This window comes from Dama dama, chromosome 29 (genome assembly GCF_033118175.1).
Source record: "Dama dama isolate Ldn47 chromosome 29, ASM3311817v1, whole genome shotgun sequence".
NCBI lineage: Eukaryota > Metazoa > Chordata > Mammalia > Artiodactyla > Cervidae > Dama > Dama dama.
In genome coordinates, this window is record NC_083709.1 from 32901363 (window position 1) to 32927370 (window position 26008).

At 38.5% G+C, this 26008-nt stretch overlaps 2 protein-coding genes across 3 annotated transcripts in view; one reads left to right on the top strand and one right to left on the bottom strand.

The window, feature by feature from the left end:
* The window catches only part of MLLT3 (MLLT3 super elongation complex subunit), a 290049-nt gene that overhangs the window by 121969 nt on the left and 142072 nt on the right, over nucleotides 1–26008 (top strand). The window lies entirely within an intron of this gene.
* LOC133048599 (SNARE-associated protein Snapin-like) lies at nucleotides 5911–6850 on the bottom strand. The gene has a single exon (XM_061132347.1). It carries the CDS (start codon nucleotides 6834–6836, stop codon nucleotides 6426–6428), a length of 411 nt encoding a protein of 136 aa, XP_060988330.1. The 5' UTR covers nucleotides 6837–6850; the 3' UTR covers nucleotides 5911–6425.

The window sequence follows — 26008 nt, forward strand, 5'->3', positions numbered from 1 at the left end:
ATAGGTAATCTGTATTCCTTGAGTTCATTAAGTTTTTGTTGCTTTTATAAATGGAGACTTCTGTTCCATTGTATTTCAGAAGTAGTTATTCCAGAAAGTACTTGTTGAGGCCATGAAGGAAATCAATATATTATTGTATATTACCTTATTTCTGGAAATTCTTTTGATATTAATACTTTTTCAATAGACTTTATTTTTTAAAAAACTATTTTATTTATTTCTTTGACTGTGTCAGATCTTAGCTGTGGCAAGTGGGATCTAGTTCCCTGACCAGGGATCCATTTTTCTGAGTAGACAGTAATCTTCTATAAGTAAATATGTATGGCTCTTGGTTGTTTTTTTAAATCTCTATTATATTCACTAGGATTTTCAAAATAATTTTGTATTATGGTGCTAATAGTGGTCATTCCTGTTGAAGACATACAAGAGATCAATGATACCATTCTGGCAAACACAAAAAGCAGAGCTCAGCACTTGAGTATAGCTGATGACAGACAAAAATACATTTTATGAAATGTATGACTTGACCATAACTTGGCATGTGAGGGAAGTGTTACTTTATGGCCGAAAATAATATGATCTGTCCATCTGGGTGCAGAATTCATTCTTACAATTTTATCATCATTTTGACAACTGATGAATTACAGTGAAAATTTTAGGCCAAGTAAAATTTGTTTGTTCAACCTTATTGCAGTTAATGGCATTGATTTATTTATCATTTTAAGATTATAAAAATCTCTCCTTATTTTCCAGTCCCACTCCCAGGGGCATATCACTGTTAAGTTTGTTTTGTAGCTTTCCAGTGTTTTCTTTATGTATTAAATCACTCTACACATGCGCGCGCGCGCGCGCACACACACACACACACACACACACACACACACACACACACACAACACACACACACATATGTGTGTATTTATGTATTTTTTCATGAATATGGGATAATTTAAAGCAGAAAGTATAACAGTTTTGTTTTTTAAAAACTTAGTAATTAAATATATCTTATGTCTCTTTATAGTGTCATTTTAAAAGTCTTCACTTAGTGTTCTGTACGTTATTACTATGTTGGTGACATTTCATGGTTTTTTATGTTTAGGGCATATATATGAGAAATAAACAAGTTAATGTATATCACAGTAAATGTCTTCTTTGAAAATAAAATAAATTGTTTAGATTTTCATACATGTAGAAATCAGTTGTCCTAGGAGCCAGTTAGTGAAAACTGCCTTAAAATCATTTCTGGGATTTATATTTCCCTAAAAGAATTTCACCAATCAAGATAAATTTAAATATAACAGGTACATTTTTTATGTAAAAATCAAGCTGTTAACTGAGGCTTGAATATGCTGTTGCTTTAAAGATCTGATTAAGAAAAATATTATAGATTTTATAGCAGGGAATTTGTATAAGTTTGATTCCTTTGTTCAAAAACCTTTGCCACAGTCCTTAAGTACATCCAAGATGTGGGTACGATTATATAATTATTGTTCTCTGGGTCATAGTGTTCTTATGTTCAAAATTTTAGTATTTCATCAACTATTTTGAATACTTCAGGTTAAGCACCATACTAGGCCCTAGTAATGTCAAACAAAATAAAAGGAGAAAAGAATAGTTCTTTTGGCAGATTTTATAGGTTACAGATAGTAGTAGGGATGGAGAAGCAAATTTAAAGTTCAGTAAAATGAGGATAAGTATCTTCATTTAGATGCTAGAGGAGAAATTGGTAATTTGGGGGAATTTAAGAGGAAGATGTCAGAAAAGTCTTAATGAGGAAGGCAGGAAGACGAGTAATTTTGGGTTTGAGATTTGAAAGATGAGTAGTATTTTTCCAGGTGGGTACATAGTAGGGAGACTTAGACAGCATATTAAAAAGCACAGACATTACTTTACTGACAAAGGTCTGTTTAGTCAAAGCTGTAGTTTTTCCTGTAGTCATGTATGGATGTGAGAGTTGGACTATGAAGAAAGCTGAGCACCAAAGAATTGATGCTTTTGAATTGTGGTCCTGGACAAGACTCTTGAGAGTCCCTTGGACAGCAAGGAGATCAAACCAGTCAAACCTAAAGGAAATCAACACTGAATATTCATTTGAAGGACTGATGCTGAAGCTGAAACTCCCGTGCTTTGGCCACCTGATGTGAAGAACTGACTGATATGAAAAGACCCTGATGCTGACAAAGATTGAAGGCAGGAGGAGAAGGGGACGACAGAGGATGAGATGGTTGGATGGCATCACCAACTCGATGGACAGGAGTTCGAGCAAGCTCTGGGAGTTGGTGATGGACAAGAAAGCCTGGCGTGCTTCAGTCCATGGGGTTGCATGGAGTTGGACACGACTGAGTGACTGAACTGAGTCTGATAGGAGAACCATTTTCACCAAAATTTCAAATAGGCCGAAATGAAAAATATAGAGATACCAGAAGGAAAGTAAATTTGATTTGGTGATACTTCACCCCCTGATCAACTTTGCTGGACTACCCCTTTGAGCACATTTTCTTTAACCAAATCTCTTATAATGTGCTCATGTACCCACAAATACTCAAGTGTAATTATATCACTACTGTATTTCATAGATGTTAAGATCTACATCTTAACATCTCTGAAAGTCCTTTATGTCTACTATTCAGTACTAAGTTAGAGTTTTCCTGGCTATGTTTTCTTCCAGTGTAGCATAAAGTAGTATTACATCCGTTTACTGTCAGTGGCATCTTACACTTGAAATATGATGTTAATGTTTTCCTGGTCTATCATTAAAAAAAAAAAAACAGATCTATTTTTACTTTAAAAAGTTGTAATTATTTTCAGTGATGTTTTGAGTACCCATGATGGCATGCCATGGAGTATTTCTGATCAATTGCCTTAGTAAGGGTTACTGGCTATAGGGTTGCCATTTCCCTTAAGGATTCTGAAATGATTCATAGTTGTTGACCTCTAGCTGTCCTTTTCTTTTTCACAACATTTTTGCACCTGAAGATGCCAGAGTCACTTGTCATTTGTCAGTTCCAGTTCTTAGCATCTGAAGAGTTAAGTACAGTTCTAAGATCAGCAAAGAAAACTGGAGATGGGGTGAGTCAAGAGGTGGAAGACCTGTTTTTAGGAATATAAACAATCACTTGACAGGCTACGGGATAATGTGTCAAACTTATGATTTGTACAAGAAAAACAATAAGGATATGTAAATGGAAAGAATAGATGTGTGGGTGTCCCCTGTCACAAAAGGAGTTCATCACCTGAGAAGTAAATGTACACTTTGATTAAAAAATAGTGATAATAAAATGAAACCAATCCTTTAAAACCTCTTACATTATCTGAGTCACTAATGCATTCTTGTCTTTGGGGCTTATTAGAACTTGTATTTTTATGATTAATCTATTGTTCAACCTTCGGACTGGTAATAGATAGGAAATCCTAACAGTGTATGGTATCATATATTTATGAGATAGCACCATTTAGAGATTTAAATTCAGGAGTGACTAAGAAAAATAGAGGATGTGATGATGAAAAGTCTGGTTGCTAGCAGACTTTTTTGGATTGACAGATATCTAAACAGGACTGAGTTTAGAGCACATTTCTTCAGGTTGCAGGTTTCAGATGTCAGGTGGACTGTGAACCGAGACTATGAAGATTTATGAACAGGAAGGTAGGGACAAGATCTCTGGGTGTCAGAGGATTTAGCTTCGGGAGAAATGGGGAATTATCTACTCTCACTGGTAAAGAGTTAGGAGAGGCTCATGGGCCTGGCATGCTAATAAGATAAAATTAGAAGATGAACTTCAAAAGGCAGTGTTTACAAAAATCTTTCTCACTGAACAATGTCCTCTCTGTGTATATTAAGAAAGTTGGTTTCTTATTTGCATGCTAAAGTGGAGAGCTGATAGTGGGAACTTATCTAATTCACAGTTAGCTTAAATTTCTAAGAAAAAAATGTCTAAAATAGTAATAGATTGTACATTGCCAAAAACTACAGGAAAAATGAAATGTAATGCCTTGATTTGGAGATGAAAAGAACTTGAAATGCATGCTTTAAAATTGTAGAAAACGTAACTTGGAATGATGAAATGAGAAATGACGAAAGCAGAATTAAACTACAGCAGGAGAGACTGGTGAGAAGTCAATAAATATTTCCTGAAATACCAAGCATAATAAATGCATGCCAGTCAAGTTAGGCATTTAAAATGCCTTCTCTGCACAATTTTAAGAAGCTGTTACATTTTTATTTATTTGAGGATGGCTTTAAGGTTTGGTCATCTTGAATTGCAGGTGTTTCGAATGACCTCTCTGTTCCTTCTGGCCCTGGAATTTAATATTCGTTTGAAAGACAATTTGCCAGTTTGGTTCTAGTGGTGAAATCATAGGAAAGTTAACCAGATGAGGCTGTGGTTGAAAAAACATGTAGTGAGGATTTGGCCCACCACAGTTATTTTAGTGGACAGCCAACTCTTTCCCCATTCCATTTGCTCTGCAGTATCCATAATGTCTTTTTTTAAATCATGTCCTCCCGTGGGTAATAGACCCTTTAAATCATTGACTTTTGTGTTTAATGTGCTCTGACTGAATAGGAAACCACCCACCACCCTGACAGTGACAGGAAGAAGTTAAAACTTTTTTCTCTGAAGTCGTAGTTGGCTCAAGTTACCATTAGGGTGATTTTGGCCCAAATCAATGGCATTGCTTATTTTGTAGTGCTAAGGAAGGAACTTTTCTTTTGTTTGACTTTTAGAAAAATACTGTTTTAACTTTTCACAGTCTTGACTTTGATAAGCAGCTTGTAAGCTCTTCCAAGTGTGCGTGAAGTAATTACATTTTTTTTCCAACGCTCCATGCCTAAGAAGTACAAGGCATTGTTAACCCATGATACATTCTTGAGAGGAAGATCTAGATGGCAGGGGATGGGGTGGGGTGGGTGCGAGTTGAGGTGGGTATATATTTGATTAGCAATTTGATTCCTAATTCCTAGTAGCTACCTCACAGTGACATCAGGTATGATAAAATCAGATAACTGTAGAATTTGAGGCTACCCATTTAGGTGTCTCTTAAATTGTTCTTGGGGCTTCCCCAGTGGCTCCTTGGTAAGGGTTTTTAATATATTTTTTATTGAAGTATAGTTGAATTACAGTGTTGTGTTAATTACTGCTGTCTAGCAAAGTGACTCAGTTTTACATATATACATTCTTTTTCATATTCTTTTCCATTATGATTTATTATAGGATATTTAATATAGTTCCCTGTGCTATATATCCGTTGTTGTTCATCCACTCTGTATATACCAATTTGCATCTAATCCCAAAGTCTCAATCCTACCCTTTCCCGCTACCCTCTCTCTTGGCAACCACCATTCTGTTTTCTATGTCCCTGATTTTGTTTCTGTTTCACAGATAGGCTCATTCGTTTCATATTTTAGATTCCACATATAGGTATGATATTTGTCTTTGTCTTTCTGACTGACTTCATTTAGTATGATAATCTCTAGTTGCATCTATGTTGCTGCAGACGGCATTATTTCATTCTTTTTATGGCTTTGTATTATTCCATTGTATGTATGTACCACATCTTCTTTATACATTCATCTGTTGATAGATACTTAGGTTATTTCCATGTCTTGGCTATTGTGACTAGTGCTACTATGAACATAAGGATGCATGTATCTTTTTGAATTATAGTTTTTTCTGGATATATGCCCAGGGGTGGGATTGCTGGATCATATGGTAATTCTGTTTTTAGTTTTCTGAGGAACCTCAATAGTGTTTTCCATAGTGGCTGCACCCATTTGCATTCCCACCAACAGTGTAGGAGGGTTCTCTTTTTTCCACACCCTGGGACAGGGAAGCCTGGTGTGCTGCAGTCTATGCGGTCACAGAGAGTCGGACACAATTTAGTAACTGAAGAACAACACTTTTTTTTTTTTTTTTTACCATTTAAGCATTTATTGAATGAAATATTTCTAGTAACACTGCTACAGTAGTCAAGCCAGTGCAGTCAACAAAAGGGAGTAGATGGGTCATTCACCTTGACTTTGCCTGTCCTTTCCTCTCAATCCTTAGTGTAAACAAAGGAAAACTGGAAGTCACAGAGGACATTCTGCCCAGGTCCAACAACCTGGCATGTAACAGGAAGCCCCTCCCTTGTTAATGAGGCTCAGAGATGGTACAGGAAGTGGGCCTTGACACAGCTTAGAAAAAAAATGCAGAAGCTTCAACTCATTCCTGGAAGTAAGAGCCATAATAAATCCTTTGGGATCCTGAGTCCTGCTGTACACAGGTTTCTTTGGGCCCCGCATAAATGGGTAAGACTTTAAAGTGTTTCAAACAAACCACCGGGCTGCCTTTTTGATGTCCCAACACCTACAGGGCATCCTGGGGGAAACAGGCAGCTGGGGAATAGTAGTCGCGCTATGCTGTGGCCATGGGCCATCTTCTGGCCTGTTACTTGCTTGGGGAACCAGAGGGGCAAACCCCTGAATCCAACATTGCTCTCCTTCGGGCTGTTTCCTTGGCCACGCTGTGGTTTAGCCGCCTCAGCCGTTCCTGGGCATTCTGTAGGATGTTATTGACCAAGACGACTCGTCGTCGGGCATTAAGGAGCTTCTTCACATAGGGGTCGAGATCCAGGGCCACTTTCTGATCCTCACTGATACGGCACAGTTCGGTGGCTAGGTTGTCAGCTTGTTCCCGGAGCTCTACTTGGCTGTCTCTGACGGCGTGCACGTGAGAGTCAAGCTGCTGCACAGCCGGTCTCAGGAACCCGAGGAGCCCCTCGGCGAAGAGGTCGCGGCCTGCGGGCCCCGCCCCGGGCGTCCCCGCACCGGACACAGCGGCGGAACCAGCCCCCGCCATCACGAACTGCCCTTACGCCCGGAACAGCACTTTTTAGTGATGGCCATTCTGACTGGCTTGAGGTGGTACCTCACTCTAGTTTTGATTTAAGAACTGACCGAGAATCTGAATGAGAGATTTAATAACTCTTAGCTTTCTGGCTGAAACATATAGGTTCATCATTAGCAAAAGTATATTAATATTCCAGCTGCCCCAAACTTAGAGAGTTCATCAAGGAAAGCCTAACTTCAGTAGGGTGACTGGCAATCGTTTTCTCACTCTCCTTCTCTCTTCTTACTTCAGATTGTTGAATAATAAGGAAGTTTTTACTGACAATACTTATTTTTCGAGGCTTAGCCTTAGGAATATCTCTTAAACACTTCCTATGCAACCATTTCTGACCCTTACCTTGCCGTTACTTCTAAAACTGCAATTCTGACATTATAATAATTTATTTCTACAGGTTTGTCTTTTGTTCTCCTTTAAACAGGGTCTTTCTGCTTCAGTGATCTTTGTATGTGTAGCACCTAGTACTTAACAGGTGGTCAATAGAGAACCAATTGAGTATCTACTGTGTACTCATCGTGACATGAGGAACTCTGAGATTTTAAAATGAATGGATTCTTAATGAATGGCCTTTCTTGTGTCTGAAAGTGTAGGAAGGCTTGTTTAAGTGAGTTAGTGCATGAGTGTTTTGTGAATTAATTGGGTTATGATTTGATTCTGCTGGGCTGTTCAGAAACACATTTGTGTCTTGAAGAGCACAGTTACTCTGGAGTGCCCACCAGAAGAGCAAGGCTGTCTCTCCAACATACGGAGGAAAAGGAATCCTGACCCTCCTTGCAGAGAGAGGTGGCTTTGGTTTAGGCCAGCAGTGCACTGGCTCCACCTGAAGCTGTCAATTCACCATCGTTGAGTTTCCATGTGGCAGTTTGTCATTGCTCTGCTGGGACAATTCAGGTATATCTGTTTGCATGAAGAGAAACTTCTAGTTCTAGAAGCCTCCATGTGAAAGACCAGGAGCTGGGAGTGAAAGCAGTGAAGGCCTAGTCCCAGGAGCCAGTGGAGGAGCTATGTCACATGCATGCTGATTTCTAGGCCCTCTTGTTTTGGGGAAGGCCACAGGAAGGATTGAAATGGGAAGGTCCCAGGTTTGTGGCCTATAGTTTGGCTCTCAGGGAAATAGCATCAGTTCTTTCTGCTAATTTTTTATTTTATTTACATTCCTGTGGGCTTCCCTGGTGACTTAGGTGGTAAAGAATCTGCTGTAGTACCGGAGACCAAGGTTCGATCCCTGGGTAGGGAAGATCCCCTGGAGAAAGGAATGGATACCCACTCTAGTATTCTGTCGTGGGGAATCCCATGGACAGAGGAGCCTGGCAGGCTACAGTCCATGGGGTCACAAAGAGTTGGACACGACTGAGGGAGTGAATTCCCGTGTTTTACCTTCACATTTTGCTTTGTTGCCTTAAACCCATGTTCTAAAGGCCAGGTTGCTAAGAAAAAGGATACAGGGTGTAGCAATGGAAGGGGGCAGATAATATACCTCTTATATTTGTGGAAAGGACAGTACCTTGTTATGGGCTGTGATATTTTCACCTTTTACATTGTTGGGTTGGTTCAGAGCATGGGCTTTAGGAAATTTCTACTCATACCTGGGCATGAGTCAGCCTGTTGTGTAATATTTACCCCAGTGTTGTTATAAGTTATGGAAATTAAAACATGTTGTGCATGATTTCCCTGAAAAATATTTCACAGTCTTTATTGAAATTTGGTTCTACAGATAAGTACTGTTATCTCTGTGACATTTCACATGTTGATTTTCATACTCTATTTCTAGAATACTTTTATTTTTTTAAAAAGGTTTTTCACAACATCCCAAGAAAGTGAAGACAGATACTGCCACTTATGTCTGATTAAGCAAATTGAGTCACAGGGAAATTTTGTCTTCCCTTGACTGTTATAGTTACCTAGTTAGTGGTGATCCAGATAAACCACAGTACCTGCTTTCTCTAAGTCTTATTCTTTTCTCCTGTCTACATTGCTTGCTTTGAGTTAAATAAGTTAACTTTTCCAAGCAGAAGGTCTCAGCTTAGAACTGGGCACTAATTTGAAAAAGTTCTCAGTCTTCTTTTTAAGACTGTTTGCGGTGGAGACATGGAGTCACCTATGTTCTTCTTTAAAAAAAAAAATGCCGTAAGAAAGAAGGCAAATAGTTTGCTCCATATGTAAAGAATGGCAAACAACAGTAAAAACATAATAAGCAAGTTAATTAGAGAAATTGTCCTATTGCTTAAAGAGCACCTTTCACAGTAATCACCTTGGGGCTCTAGTACAAAGTTAAAAACTTTCTTGAGAAACTTAATAGCATAAAAAGAGCCAGTATTATCCCCCGCCCCTGCACCCCCGAAAATAAAAAAATAAAAAACCAAACAGGCCAGCAGGATTATGTCATACTAGGACATTAGACATATAAAGGAAACCATTTTAAGCAGTGCCTTCCAAATTATTCCTCCTCCTCAGTAATGAAAGAGATCCATCATGTTAGGAATAAGACGGGGGGAATGAGTTCAGGCCCTGCCAGAGGAGGGCAGGCCAGGATCTCTTTAATTGAGAGCCTTCACATTCAAACTGTCATCAGGTCCTGTCAATCTCTTTCTTCATAGTCTCTCAAGTGCATTCCCACAGCTGCTATTCTACTCCGGCCGCTATGGAAAATTCCGTTCTGAGTTCCTAGAAGTGGAACTTCCCCTTGCTGAAGCCAGCGCCTCCTCCTCTCTTCTCCTTTCTCTCCACACCTCACTCCGCTCCTCCCCACCTCCTTTCTTCCCTCCCTCCCTCCAGGTGCTTTCACAGATGTGGCCTCCTTTCTAAATACAACTAGACTGTGAAGTAAGTAGTATTCCCTTGTTACACTGGAGGAGAGCTGAGAGGTTAAAATGACTTGCCCCAGGTCATAGCTATTAAGTGGCAGATTGAGAATTTAAAACCAGGTCATCTTATTCCCAGACCTGAGCTCTTCTCACCTTGCCAAAGCTGTCTCTTCCATCTTAAGTGCTTCGATCATTTGCAGAGGAAGAGATGTTTCATTCATCTTGGAGCCTTTATAAGACCCCGATCAGTAGTTTGAGTTGTCCCTGCATAGGGTTTAGTGTCCCCCTCTGCCGTTCACCAGCTGGACTTCTGGGTCACATTTCTGGTGAACTTGCAAGAGGTCTGTCTGTCCCGTCAACTGGTGTAGGGTTATCGGACATCTGTTCTGTGCCAGGTATTGTGCTAGGCACAGGGGGACAGAACAAGGCTTAACAACTCTGCACAGATCTTGCATCCCCTCTCCTCTGGTTACCTCTTCATGGAGAGCCAGCAGTGTTTATAGAGCCCTCTAAACACTGGGAAGCAGGCCGTGTTAACTTCAGTTAACGTGCAGAGGGCAAGGACCGGATGTTGCCCCTATTGCAACTACTGTTAGTTTAATAGGAATCCCAGGCCATGGATGCGTGGCAAAGGGCCTCCTCATCCCTCATACACTCAGCCCTAGGGCAAGGTTTAGGGCATTTTGTATCTGAAGGAGGCTATGTTTTTCTTGACCTAGCCCAGACAATGATTGTGCTTCTACTTTTGCACTTGTGAATAGGGGGTGGAGTTGGCAAAGGCTTTGCAGTGCAATTGAAAACAAAACAAAACAAACCCTACATACTTAAATGTTTGACTGGTTTGTAATCTGAAACATACAGTCATAGAAACTGTTTTTGTTTCTGTTTTTCTTCTCTTTGAAATTTTCTCTGTTACTTTTATATCCCAGTGATTGAGCATCCCATGTTCAGGTAGATGTGAGCTTGCAAACATAACTCAGACCATTAAGGACTGGCTCTTCTCAGTGTCTCTTTGGAATGGAAGCACTATAGAGCCTGAAAGGACGCTGTCTTCATCCCTCATTTTGTGGAAGAAATGGAGTCTCAGGGAGAAGTTGTGTGTGTGACTGAATCTGGGCCTAGGCTTCATGGATCCCAGAGCAGATAGGAGAGGAAGGTATCACCGATTTTTTTTTCTGTCCAGTTTTATCATCCCTCTGGTCATAGGTTAACGGTGCACTTCAGTTTGGGTTTGTTTTCATTTTTGGAGGTCTACTTTCAAAGATTTTAAGTTGCAGATGCAAGTGCAACTGCATCAGGCTTTGCTAGCCAAATTCAGTTATAAAGCAGAGCCTCTGTTTCACTTTTCTAAAAGCCTATTTCAAAAAAAGCAAAGGCCATAAGCAACTTGTCGAGTTTATTGCCTTAAAAAGGAAAGAAAAAAAAAAGGCTTGAAATTTCCTATCATAACTGATGGAACAAACCTTGAAGTCAACACATTAGACTTTTTCATTTTTGTTCCAGTTTTCTCCTGGCAAGTAGGAGAATTTAATAAGAAAGGGACCCATGGTTCCAAAACAAATAGGGTCTAAGTCCAAGACATCTAAAGCTTGTGTGGAATCCCTCTGGCATTTATCCCACTGGGCCCCAGGGAAGGGAGGAGACAAAAGTCCATATCCCCGTTGTAGCCAGGGGTGGTTCAGTTGAAGGTGAAGCTGTCTGTCAGACTATTTATAGCATGTTTATAGCATGATGGAAAAAACAAAAGACCATAGGTTTTAGAGCCTGGCTTTTATTCACAGATGATAAAGACTGTTTTGTTTTGCTTTAAAGAAGAGATTCCTTAACATGCTCCATAGTAATTGACATGAATTTAAACCATGGCATTTTAGCCAACTGATTATTTTTATCATCTTCAATATTAACAATTAGTGTTTGAGGTTGAGAAATCAATAAAATATCAGTCTTTAGGATGAAGATGCCACTTATTTTTAGATGGGCATAGCAGGGTTCCAATATAAGACACTGTCTTAGAAAGTAAAACGCTCTTCGTTTCAAGTTTTTAGAAGATTGAACATTGGCGTTTCCAAGGAATTTCAGCCAGGTATGATATGATTAATAGAGTTTCAGTATAATTCGGAAAACTTTTGTTTAATTTTGGTTTATAATTATGTTACCATTTATTTCATGGACAGAGGAGCCTTGTCGGCTACAGCCCATGGGGTTGCAAAGAGTTGGATGCAACTGAGCGACTTCACTTCAACATTTATTCAAACATCTATTTCTCCATGATGTTTGAATTAAGGTGCCATTTCTTTTTTGTCTTAAAGGTGTAAATCATTGGCTTTTATTTTTTGTACTGTTTCACAAGTGACTGCTATAACATATTTGCATAATATAAAGAAGGAACGTGTGGGTGAAGCATGCTGGAGTATATGGGGAACCTTTGCTAGATGACATATTTGACTCTGGGATATATTCATCAAAGTAAAGTTGCTGCCTCAGGACTCTGTTTCAAAGTATTTCTCTGATGTGGGTCTTCTCTAGCTTGTTTAGAGAAGCAACCCACTGACTTGCCCCTTCAGTCTTTGTAGAGGAAATGGCACAAAATTAAAAGTGTGTACATTGCTCAAGTATTGTATTAGTTCTCCCGTGTTTTGTTAGCTTTATTTATCATAAGACATTTTATCCAGAAATGTCTTAACCAAATAGAAAGACTGATGTTTGGACCATCATTTCCTACCTGGTTTTGGATCAAGTAAATTTGGAACAGTTGAGAAAAGTTTTAGGTAGCATTCTCATATTTGATATTTAGGAAATATGCCTTAGTGAAATGTATGGTTTGCCCAGGTGGGACAGTTCTGTTGCTAAGTAGCACCCTGACTGATATGCTACATTCAACACTCATAATGTCTGTATTTTGAAGGAGGACTCAACTTTGGTGGGTCAGTGGCCCTCATATTTAGAATATGTCAATTTTCTGGAAAAGGTAGGTAATGTAAATAAAAGCAGTGGAAATCAAATGTGATTTTTCCATACAACCCATGGGGGCCCCCATTCCTGACCCAGGGACTTTGGGCAGTCCCAGTGAGCCAAGCACCATTTCCCATCAGCTGTAAATGGTACATTTCTGATGCTGTTGGATTGCCTTTAATATCTGCATGACTTAATTCAATACCTTAACCTAATTGTAGCAAACTGTATGAACCCATTTAATAAATGTTCACACATTCTTACATATTTCTTCACTGAAGGTGATTTGTGCCTTAGTTTTAATGCAACAGATCAGAATTTGAGAATTATATCAAGTGAGTAGAGTGCAGGATGGCTTCTCAGTGGGGGGGAGATTTGATGGTTATCTTTGAGAAAATTTGTTAAGGCTTAGGGGTATTAATGTACCTTTTTTAGATGAATTATTGAGGGATATCTGTTTAGCTGCCCTCTTTCACATTATAAAAATTTACTGTAGAAAGCATAGCCATTAACAATCAAGTGGTTGGCATTTCTGCTGTGTTTGAATTTCTGCTTTCTAGACTGCCTTCCCATCAGCAGAAATAACTTCACATTGAGCCTTAAGGTTGTATAAATCATACCGACCTTTAAAATGCAGGGATCAAACTGTAAGACAAAGGATTTTTCACTCTCTCTTTTCCTTTTCTCTTGCAATTGCTTTGTAATGTCAGGTTACCTCAAAGCTTTGGGTTGATGAGTGGTTTGTAGCCAGTTCATAGAATCAAATTATTCTAGTTCATCCATGAGCTTTGCATATTGACTTATGACAGTAAAGTCCTCGGTCAGTTAGAACACTGTTTCTTGCACCTGTCAACCATTTAAAGATATTTGATAAGTTTATTTGACAAGTATTTGATGGGCTTTAGACAAGAAATATTTAGAACATATCCCTGCAAATGAGTATATTTATTTAAAGTGCTTTTCGTGGATATTGTTTTCAGAATTACTTTTAGAACTGTGGGAGAAAGCTGCTCTCATTAAATTACAGTCATAGGATACTTCTTTGGCCTGCTTCTTTATCCTTTTTGGTCAGGCTGCCTCTAGGGCACTGTCTTCTTGAACTAACAGCTAGATCAGAGAGGGAACTGTATGTAGGGTGAAATCAGATCAGGAGGGAATAAAAGCTAAGGTGTGTAGGATGCTCATGGTCTATGCTGAATGAGGTAGAGGCTTTTGTGTTCAGACTGAGGCTTGTAATATATGAGTAAGTGGATTCATGTATAGGAGCAGACTGACAAGGTAGGGTTAGTTCATTTATCAGCAATAACTTGAAAGTAATTGACTTAGGATAGTGAATATTGATTGTGGGCCAGCTAGTCACTGAAAATGAAAGTACTCTCAGCTGCATTTGAACATTTATGTATCTGCCAAACCTAATTTTCAAGGTGTTTAGTCTTCTGAATTTAGCCAGCATTTAGATAATAACAGTTATAGACTCTTTACCACTACTCCAAACCTTCTCTTCCAGTTTACACAACTCATTCATTTAAATAGGTTATTATAAAAGTTTCTGTGTGGTCTTGAGCTGAAGTTACCAAAGAACCTTTGGTTTCAAATCAGCCCAGTAATTAGAGTTATAGAAATAATGTAGGATCCTCAGAATGACATATTACAAGTTTAGGAGCCAAGAGACAGAAAAAGATACTCCCAGATGACATCCACAAATCAGAAGCAGCTGCAGCAAGGTCAGGGCCCCCGTGTCTTAAGGGGCTGGTTATTTTATCACTTAAGGGAGTCGACATTATTTCATGTCTCTAGGCATTTGAGTAGAGACAAATTTGATGCTCCTGCTTCTATTGGGCATCATCTCTAGCCTTCTAGGAACAGACATCAAGCAAGAGTGTGGTACAATAAATTCTATCTGTGCAATGACTAGAAAGTGCAGTAAGAATTTGCAAGTTGCACAATAATTATTTATGTATTGAGCTCCATTGTTGTACATGGGCCAGGCTTTGAGTCCATTACTGTTAAACAGCCTGAAGCTACTTTGCTCTGAGTTTGTTACCACAGTTGGATTTTTTGTTGTTGTCTTTTGCTTTTTTTTTTCTTCTCTATAGGATTATGGTTTTCATAGTAGTGACATTATGGGATTACTTTGTTCTTGACATTTCTTATGGGAAAAGTTTGCACATTATCTGGTGGATTAAGCTTGACTATTGGACCTAGTCCTACTCCTACTCAACAAATGAAAAGCAACTGTTATTTAGCCTCTGATGTTTTGAAAGTTCCTTCTATGACCATGTCTGTGTCTTCCTGGTAGGCACTGCTTGAGCAGTAAATAGACATACCTCTTGTGTTATCATCACATTAAGAATCATAAGGGTACTCTGAGCATTTCGTTTTGTTGTTCATTTCTAAATGTTGTTCATTTAGATAAATTATAGTGGGAGAGATTGAATGTTATAACAGCTTTTCTATTATTAAGTACTGTTAGAAAAGGAAACTATAGGGGATGATTGTACGCAATCCTTTGGTCCTTTCAAAATTAATCATGTATTAGAAAGTGATGTAGTTTACTTGGAAGGAAGTAACTTCACCCAGTTGGTGGAGGAAAAAACAGCCATGTAACTGAAGCAGTGAGAAAAAGTGATTCACAGAAAAAGAGACTTTCTGCTCTGACTAGGCTGAGTATGTGAGAGAAGGTCTCAAGGGCAGTGTTTCAAGTGTTCACTTGCACAGGCATCATAATCACGTGGAAAACTTCGGGCAGTAGATTGCCAGAGACTTCCTTAGAGTTTCTGATGCAAGAGGTCTGGGGTGAGGACCAAGAATTGACTGGCATGTTGCACAATTTCCTCAGGTGATGATCGTGTTGTTGATCCAGAGGCCACTGCTACAGTGGTCTGCTACTAAGTCACTTCAGTCGTGTCCGACTCTGTGTGATCCCATAGACGGCAGCCCACCAGGCTCCCCCGTCCCTGGGATTCTCCAGGCAAGAACACTGGAGTGGGTTGCCATTTCCTTCTCCAATGTGTGAAAGTGAAAAGTGAAAGTGAAGTCGCTCAGTCGTGTCTGACTCTTAGCGACCCCATGGACTGCAGCCTACCAGGCTCCTCCATCCATGGGATTTTCCAGGCAAGAGTACTGGAGTGGGGTGCCATTGCCTTCTCTGGCTGTAGGGGTCTAATGGAGTCGAAACTAATGGAGTCCTAGCTAAGAAACTTTTTAAAGTGTAGTGCTGGTAACACCACAGAAAATGGAGTGGCAGTTGAAGTCTGTTCGAGAGAGTGACTGACTGACTCTAGGTTGACTAGGAGAGGATTAAATTATAATTAAGTGGCTGAACTAATATGATTAACAAAATCATATGGTTTAGAACTTAATATGTTTCTAAACTGGGTTTACCTGTTATCGGTTAAGAGCTGTTACATTAAAATGTGCATTTGTTTACATATGTAGTTTCAAACCATCCTGAAGTTTGTTCTATCTGGAATGTTCAACTATTGCTACTAGAGGCTTGGCACTTGTATTCATTTAATACTGCAGCCCGGAGAAGGAGAGAAGGGAGTTAATTGAATTTCTTAATTTGAATCTAAAATGTCTGTATAGAAAATGCCTTGCTTATGATTTCTTCAAGGACAAATTCTCATTTTTTTTCATGCTTGCATTTTTAGTCATGGTATGTAATGTGTGCAGTGTTTATGAAAGGAATGAATGAATGGCCAGTAGCACATTTGTTGGAAATAATTATACCATGGTGGTAATGGTGGGAACCACCCCAGATAACTCACATAGGAAATCTATTGATGATTTGAAAAATTTGCATATTACCTTATTAATGGACTTCGCAAGTGGTGCTAGTGGTAAAGAATCAGCCTCCCAATGCAGGAGACGTAAGAGATGCAGGTTCGATCCCTGGGTTGGGAAGATACTCTGGAGGAGAGCATGGCAACCCACTCTAGTGTCCTTGCCTAGAGAATCCCATGGACAGAGGAGCCTGGTGGCCTACAGTTCATGAGGTCGCAAAGAGTCGGATACAACTGAGCAACTAACACACACACACTTAGCACAGTACACAGCTTATTAATATAGCTTCTGTTATCTCCACAAATTTAGGCAAACTGAAAATCCTAGTAGAGTTAAGTGATATCTGAATTTTTAATATCAAAACGAATCTGAAGAAACCATTATTTTTGACAGGCATACACGTTATCTAAATGAAACCAGGATTAAAGCCATGGAGATATAACAAAAGCATTTCATAAAATATGAAGTCCAAGTAAGCTATATTGGTAGAGGAGTTAAACTTCCAAATTTAGATCATTCATATCATTAATCATTAATTAAACTTCCAAATTAATCATGAAATTAATTAAGAAACCTCCAAATTTATATCATTCATTTTAATAGTTTAACAGAATCATGTTATCCTAATCTATTAATTTTTTAAGGTCTTTATCTTCCCTGCTACATTGTTGGCAGGGGCATAATATCCAGATTCTACTAGAGACGGAAAGCATGAAATGGTGGGAGGTATTCGTAAGTGCAGACAGAGGCTGTGTTGTAATATCTCTAACACCAAACTCCTGGTTTGTCAGAAATTTTGTCTAAATGGCACCTTTCCTTTGTCCCTACTTAGTGAAAATATGCATAACTGTTGGCAAAATTGAAGGAATTTAGCAGTTATAAGATGATTTTCTCATAACTGCCTACATATTACTTTGGATCTACACAGTGATACTTTAAAAAATTTTTATGGATAGAAGAATCTGAGGTAGAAAGAAGTAAGTTGCCTAAAATTAATTATTTCAGCTCGGAAATGTCAGAGCAAGACAGAGAATACAGATTTGCTAGTTATAAATTAGGTTTCTCTATAAAATTCAACTACTGGTATATTGCGTTTTTTTCATAGGAAAAGGAATATATGTTGGAAGGGACACACAGATGGGAGACTTTGATGTCACTTTTTCTTACCTTCCAAATGTTTCATATTCCAGATACCTTGTTCTTCTCCACATTCATTCAGCATCACATTGTTATTGTTGTTTTAGATATTTTTCTTTTATTGTACAAGACTTTTCTTTTTCTTTTTCTTTTTTTTTTTGTAGAAAAATAAGCTGCAAATAAGCAAAAAGAAGACAATACTTTTCATCCAAGCATTCAGCACTGAGTGCTGGGCATAGAAGCCATTAATAAATATCTATTGATTGAATGCCAGGAATTAGCTCCCTGACCTCTGGGTAAATTGCTTAAGTTGTCATATTCCATCTGTAAAAAGGGGTGGCTGGCAGGGCTCTTTTGCTACTTATTTCCTTACGTTATAGATTTATTTGACATCAGCCATCTTTCAGGGACTCGGTGAAAGGTGTTAAATAAATCATACCTTTATTATTATCTCTGAGGAAGAAATTATTTGAAATTTGCTGTCTCTAAATATCTTACTGCTGTTTGTCACAAGAAAGAAAATGACTTATTTGCAATATAAGGTATGTGTTTATTTGGGTGGGAGTATGTTTGAGAACAAATGTATTTATTTATAAATAAATCATCATTATAAAATGTTAAAAACTTCTTCCTATGATATTTTCAGTTCAGTTGTTTAGTTTCCACCCTCCCTGAGCCCAAACTATAGTTGGATGGATTTAGATTTTATCTACCAGCATTTCTTCATGAAAATAGAATAACAGGGGAAAGAAATTGATAGAGTCAGGAAAGCTTATTTGATTTCTTGGTATTCTTTCTTATTGATTGTATTTACTACATGGGTGTTATAGGGGTATATACATATTAATTCATGTAATTTACTTAGTTTACTAGATGATATCAGTGACATTGTCCAAAAATATGGTTATTTGGAAGAGAAATAAGTTAGATAGTGAGTTTTCAAAGTAGGGTATGACAGTGCATGTAGAGAATGATTTTTAAAAACACAGATGTACCTATTGTCCCATGATAAATGTCAATGTAGTAAGCTTTTCAACAGATGGGATTACAATGCCTTCAAAATATTTACTAGCCTGAAAAGCAATTTTTCTTTTTTCCTATTGTTTTAGCACTACTTATACTTCCCAGATTTTCTTATAGCTGGGCTTGTGTTTCCAGTCTGTAGCTAGTGTGTGTTCATAGAAATATGTTCATCCATTTAAATCTCCTATTAAAATGGGTTGGGACTAGTGGTAGGAAAATCAAGTCAACAAACAAACAAAAAAACCCCTGGGAACATAAATTGCTGGTTTACTCTTTATAAACTTTCCTTTTATATAAATGAATTGGTTTATAATAGAGTTTTACCAAAGAATTAATCAAAAGACTCAGCAAAATTCTTATTTCTATTAATATTTGATACTTAATAAATCTAGAATAAATTTTTAAAGCACGATGTGACACTAGGGAATTTTGCATTTAAGGTGCAGTAGTTCCATAATAGGAGTGGTTTCCTCTAAAGATTATTTTGGGACTTAGTTCACCTTCATTCATTCAGTTTTATAATGGATCTCTGAAGTCGACTCAGTAAAAATTTTTATAGTCCCACTTTAAGAGGAAGAATTTTTCTTCTGATTTACACTGAATGACCGAAAGTTAGCTAGCTCTTCAAGCTAGGGTCTTAATTATTCTCTTGTTTGACCTTTGCCTGTAACATTTGGTTTGAGTTGTGTTCTTCTCTTTGACTTTAAGATTCAGCCATTGGCAGGAGCCTTATTTAATCTTGCTATTGAGCTGTTTCATCTCCGTGAATAGGACATAAACCTATTCATCAGCCTGTCTTTCATATGGGCATGTTGTTCTGGAATACTATTAATATTGAGTGCATTGTGGCAGGGTGCATTCTATTTAAAAAGCAATGTAATATGTTTCAGTGTGATCAAGAACAAGGGTGTTACAAGTGTAGTATATAGTAAAATCGTAACACTCAAAGGTTTTTTTTTTTTAACATAATGTGTTATGCCTAATGTGCAAACAGTTGATTTAATTTTTGACTTCAGCTTTTTAAAAGCATGATGCTTCTCATAAATGCTGCCAGTATGTTCTGATGTTTCATCCCTTAATACTCGAGCTGATCTGCTACTATTGCTCAATTGTGTCAAGTTCCCAAGGAATCAAATTTCTAGTTTGATTTATGCAGGTAAAACAGGCTCTCACTCAGTAGATTTAGTCTGACTTCATAATCAAAATGGAAAGTAGAAAACGAAAAATTAATTTATAGAATTTTTTTCCTCTATTAAAGAAATTCAGTATTTATTTACTTATTGGTCTAATAAAAATTCTCTTCTGAAAAGCACTTACCATTTTTAATAATTCAAGTGTGATTCTGAATCTCTTTTGTTTCTGTTGTTCTTTTGTCCCAATTTCCTGGCTATGTTATAGCAGATATATGGTATTTAGCTGATAGATGTTTTATGCTTAAAAGGAAGATACTAAAAGGTAAAATGCATTTGCCTTCAAGTTAGAATAGAAGTTACATATATGACTTGTCTTTGGAATAACAGAATTGTAGATCTAGAAGCTGCCTGGTTCCTTATACCACAGAAGAGTTCTAGTGCACGTGGCGAAAGAAACTCTCCAAAGGTCAGATGGCAAATTTGTGGTAGAAATGAAGCCAGAACCATGTCTCTTGATTTCTGGCTAATTTATCTGTTACTATACCACAGGACTCAAATTCGGATTCCGCTTCTCTTTTCTGTTGCTTTGTTTTAGTACTGTATTCTAGTGTTACTGTTGATAATACACAACCTTGGTTTACGTGGTTTAGTCACTAAGTCATGTCCGACTCTTTGCAGCCCCACGGACTGTAGCCTGCCAGGCTCCTCTGTCCATGGGATTTTCCAGGCGAGAATATCAGAGTGGATTGCCATTTCCTTCTCCAGGGGATCTTCCCTACCCAGGGACTGAACCTGGGTCTCCTGCATTGCAGGCGGATTCTTTACCAACTGAGCTGCCAGGGAAGCCCATACGTAACCTTAGAAGCTTTATGGCTTTTTCACAATCTGTGCTAGTTTAGGCTTCATGAGTTTGAAGGTGGGCTGACTCTGTGAACTTCCTATGAGGACTTTTAGTGGTGAGTTGAGTCGAAAGAATTCCAAAGTGAAGAATATTTTCCTCTTTCATCTATCCCTGTCAAGAATCCCTAAGGCTCAAAATAAAACCAGAATGTTTAATTAAACTGATGGTAAGTATGTAAATTTAAATCTGTTTTTTGGAAAGATCTTGGGGAAAGTTCAAAAGAAGTTCTCTAATGTTTATGGTTTGTGTTTGACTACCGTTAGGTTACTGGATGGTTTCTAGTTTCCAGAAAGTATTGTAAAGCTTTGTAGGGATTATCTCATTTATGCCTTTAGCATGGATGATCTCTTAAAGCTTCAAGAGCGGGATGATGTAGGTAATAGCATTAACTCCATTTTGTAACTGAGAAAACAGAATGTATTATGTGAGTGTCCAAGGTGGGATCTGAATCGTGGAGTTCTTCTTGAAAGCTCTGGCTCTTGACTATAAACTCTTCTGCCTCCATGTTACATATAATTTCCTCTGCCACAAACTGCCACCCACTGATAAGTTTTCAAGGGGCTCTGCTTTAGGTTAGTGAACATTTTTACAATTCCTTCAGTAAACTTTGGCCATATACTTGAGAATTCTCTCACTTTTATTAGGGATACAGTAGTTTTCTGGGACCATCTTAACTTGCAGCCTCTTTTCCCTCCTCTTTCTTCATGTTCAGTCTTAATTTTCTGCACTTCCCCCTTTTCTTAGCTCATTTGGAGCAACAAGTCAGTGTGCATTGGGTTTAATTTGGATACCTTCATTTCTATTTTCAAGAAAACTTTAAGTCATTCTCTATTATTCCCAAATAAGATTAAAGCTGCTAGCCATTGGCTCCTTAATTCTTTTCTAACATCCTGTTTTTTTACCTTCCTCTTAGGGAACATTTCCTTAGTATCTCAAGATTGAAAAGAACCATGAAGAAATCCCTAATAAAGTTACCCATCCACTGGAATGTTTCTCCCACACTCCAGCTGGACTATAATCTTTTCCTACTAAGCTATTTCTAGAATAATTACCACTCATTAAAATTTTTTTCCTCCTTTTGGCAATATCATACCTGCTTTCTTTGAACACACAAAATGAAACCCAGGGACTGATTCCCTCTTTGTTTCTCTCTAGTTTGTTCCCAAGATTTTCAGTTTGTTGGTCCCTACCTATAATGTTTTAGGATTTGAAATAGATCAGCTGGAATTCCATCACCTCCACTAGCTTTGTTTATAGTGATGCTTCCTAAGGTCCACTTGATTTCACTTCCAGGATGTCTAGCTCTAGGTGAGGGAATCACACCATTGTGATTATCTGGGTCATGAAGATCTTTTTTGTACAGTTCTTCTGTGTATTCTTGCCACCTCTTCTTAATATCTTCTGTTTCTGTTAGGTCCATACCATTTCTGTCCTTTATTGTGCCCATCTTTGCATGAAATGTTCCCTTGGTATCTCTAATTTTCTTGAAGAGATCTCCAGTCTTTCTCTTTCTATTGTTTTCTTCTATTTCTATGCATTGATCACTGAGGAAGGCTTTCTTATCTCTCCTTGCTATTCTTTAGAACTCTGCATTCAAATAGGTGTATCTTTCCTTTTCTCCTTGACCTTTCACTTCTTTTCTCAGCTATTTGTAAGGCCTCCTCAGACAGCCATTTTGCCTTTTTGCATTTCTTTTTCTTGGGGACGGTGTTGATTCCTGTCTCCTGTACAATGTCACAAACCTCCATCCAAAGTTCTTCAGGCTATCAGATCTAATCCCTTGAATCTATTTGTCACTTCCACTGTATAATCAGAAGGGATCTGATTTAGGTCATACCTGAATGGTCTAGTGGTTTTCCCTACTTTCTTCAATTTAAGTCTGGATTTTGCCAGAAGTAGTTTACGATCTGAGCCACAGTCAGCTCCTGGTCTTGTTTTTGTTGACTATATAGAGCTTTTCCATATTTGGCTGCAAAGAATATAATTAATCTGATTTTGGTATTGACCATCTGGTTCCATCCATGTGTAGAGGCTTCTTTAGTGTTGTTGGAAGAGGGTGTTTGCTCTGACCAGTGAGTTCACTTGGCAAAACTCTATTAGCCTTTGCCCTGCTTCATTTTGTACTCTGAGGCCAAATTTGCCTATTACTCCAGGTGTCTCTTGACTTCAATATACCAGCAAATTTGGAAAACTCAGCAGGACTGGAAGAGGTCAGTTTTCATACCAATCCCAAAGAAAGGCAATACCAAAAAATGTTCAGACTACAGCACAATTGCACTCATCTCACACGCTAGCAAAGCAATGCTCAAAATTCTCCAAGCCAGACTTTAGCAATATGTGAACCGTGAACTTCCAGATGTTCAAGCTGGTTTTAGAAAAGGCAGAGGAACCAGAGATCAAATTGCCAACATTTGTTGGGTCATAGAAAAAGCAAGGGAATTCCAGAAAAAATTCTATTTCTGCTTTATTGATTACACCAAAGCCTTTGACTGTATAGATCACCACAAACTGTGGAAAATTATGAAAGAGATGGGAATATAAGACCAGCTGACCTGCCTCCTGAGAAACCTGTATGAAGGTGAAGAAGCAAGAGTTAGAACTGGACATGGAACAACAGACTGGTTCCAAATTGGGAAATGCGTGTGCCAAGGCTGTATATACAGTTAGCAAAAACAAGACCAGGATCTGACTGTGGCTCAGATCATGAACTCCTTATTGCCAATTTCAGACTTAAATTGAAGAAAGTAGGGAAAACCACTAGACCATTCAGGTATGACCTAAATAAAATCCATTATGACTATACAGTGGATGTGAGAAATAGATTTAAGGGACTAGGTCTGATCGACAGAGTGCCTGATGAACTATGGATGGAGGTTCGTGACATTGTACAGGAGACAGGCAGCAAGACCATCCCCAAGAAAAAGGAATGCAAAAAAGTAAAATGGCTGTCTGAGGAGGCCTTATGAATAGCTGTGAAAAGAAGAGAGGCGAAAGGCAAAGGAGAAGAGGAAAAGATATACCCATTTGAATGCAGAGTTCCAAAGAATAGCAAGGAGAGATAAGAAAACCTTCCGGGTGATCAATGAAAAGAAATAGAGGGAAACAATAGAATGGGAAAGACTAGAGATCTCTTCAAGAAAATTAGAGATACCAAGGGGACATTTCATGCAAAGATGGGCTTGATAAAGGACAGAAATGACATGGACCTAACAGAAGCAGAAGATATTAAGAAGAGGTGGCAAGAAAACACAGAAGAACTGTACAAAAAAGATCTTCATGACCCAGATAATCACAATGGTGTGATTCCCTCACCTAGAGCTAGACATCCTGGTAGTGAAGCCTTAGGAAGCATCACTACGAACAAAGCTAGTGGAGGTGATGGAATTCCAGTTGAGCTATTTCAAATCCTAAAAGATGATGCTGTGAAAGTGCTGCACTCAATATTTCAGCAAATTTGGAAAACTCAGCAGTGACCACAGGACTGGAAAAGGTCAGTTTTCATTCCAATCCCAAAGAAAGGCAATGCCAAAGAATGCTCAAACTATTGCACAGTTGCACTCATCTCACACACTAGTAAAGTAATGCTCAAAATTCTCCAAGCCAGGCTTCAGCAATACATGAACCATGAACTTCCAGATGTTTAAGCTGGTTTTAGAAAAGGCAGAGGAACCAGAGATCAAATTGTCAACATCTGCTGGATCATTGAAAAAGCAGAGTTCCAGAAAAACATCTATTTCGGCTTTGCTTTGACTGTGTGGATCACAATAAGCTGTGGAAAATTCTTCAAGAGATGGCAATACCAGACCACCTGACCTGCCTGTTGAGAAACCTGTATGCAGGTCAGGAAGCAACAGTTAGAACTGGACATGAAACAACAGAGTGGTTCCAAATAGGAAAAGGAGTACGTCAAGGTTGTATATTGTCACCCTGCTTATTCAACTTATATGCAGAGTGCATCATGAGAAATGCTGGATTGGAAGAAGCACAGCTGGAATCAAGATTGCTGGGAGAAATATCAATAATCTCAGATATGCAGATGACACCACCCTTATGGCAGAAAGTGAAGAGGAACTAAAGAGCCTCTTGATGAAAGTGAAGGAGGAGAGTGAAGAAGTTGGCTTAAAACTCAACATTCAGAAAACTAATATCATGGCATCCGGTCCTGTCACTTCATGGCAGATAGATGGGGAAACAGTGGAAACAGTGGCTGACTATATTTTTGGGCTCCAAACTCACTGCAGTTGGTGATTGCAGCCATGAAATTAAAAGACGCTTACTCCTTGGAAGGAAAGTTATGACCAACCTAGACAGCACATTAAAAAGCAGAGACATTAGTTTGCCAACAAAAGTCTGTCTAGTCAATGCTATGGTTTTTCCATTAGTCACATATGGATGTGAGAGTTGGATTGTAGAGAAAGCTGAGTGCTGAAGAATAGATCCTTTTGAACTGTGGTGTTGGAGAAGATCACTGAGAGTCCCTTGGACAGCAAGGAGATCTAACCAGTCTATCCTAAAGAAATCAGTCCTGAATATTCATTGGAAGTACTGATGCTGAAGCTGAAACTCCAGTACTTTGGCCAACTGATGTGAAGAACTGACTCATTGGAAAAGATCCTGGTGCTGGGAAAGATTGAAGACAGGAAGAGAAGAAGACAGCAGAGGATGAGATGGTCGGATGACATCACCAACTCAATGGACATGAGTTTGAGCAAGCTCCTGGAGCTGGTAACGGGAAGGGAAGCCTGGCGTGCTACATTCCATGGGGTTGCAAAGAGTCAGACATGACTGAGCGACTGAACTGAACTGGCCAATAATGTTGACTATTTGTGGGTTTTGTGTTCATTCTGATTTCTCCTTTATGTTTGTACTATATCCTCCATTAAATCCTGGAATTCAGAGATCATGAGAAGTACCTTACAACTAGTACTGCATTTGGTAATAAGAAGGTATTTTATAAAATTTGACCCTTTCAAGAAGAGTAGAAGCTGGTTTTCTCCTCTTACTACCTATCTCTGTTTAGCTCAAAGACATGCCAGAACTGCAAATCCCACTGAGAAATAAGTGTAGCTCACTTTTATAGTCAGGACAGACAGAAAATACTGAATCACTACACTGTTTAGTAGGAGCAAGGGAAAAAAAGTCATAACTTTAATGATATGGTTAAATTTTTATAATGTATATTTGAGCAATGATATCAGATTTTATTTTAGCAGTGGCTTCTTTTTTTTTTTTTTCCACATAAAAAGGACTCTAATTCTATATCTAAAACTCAGGATTGGTCCTTTGGTTATTTAAATTTTCATTGTTCGGGGCTAGTCCTCTATTGCTTTTGTGAAAGCGATGCATACTGCTGGAGTGTAGGGTTTTCTGGAATCAGTTTTAAAACCC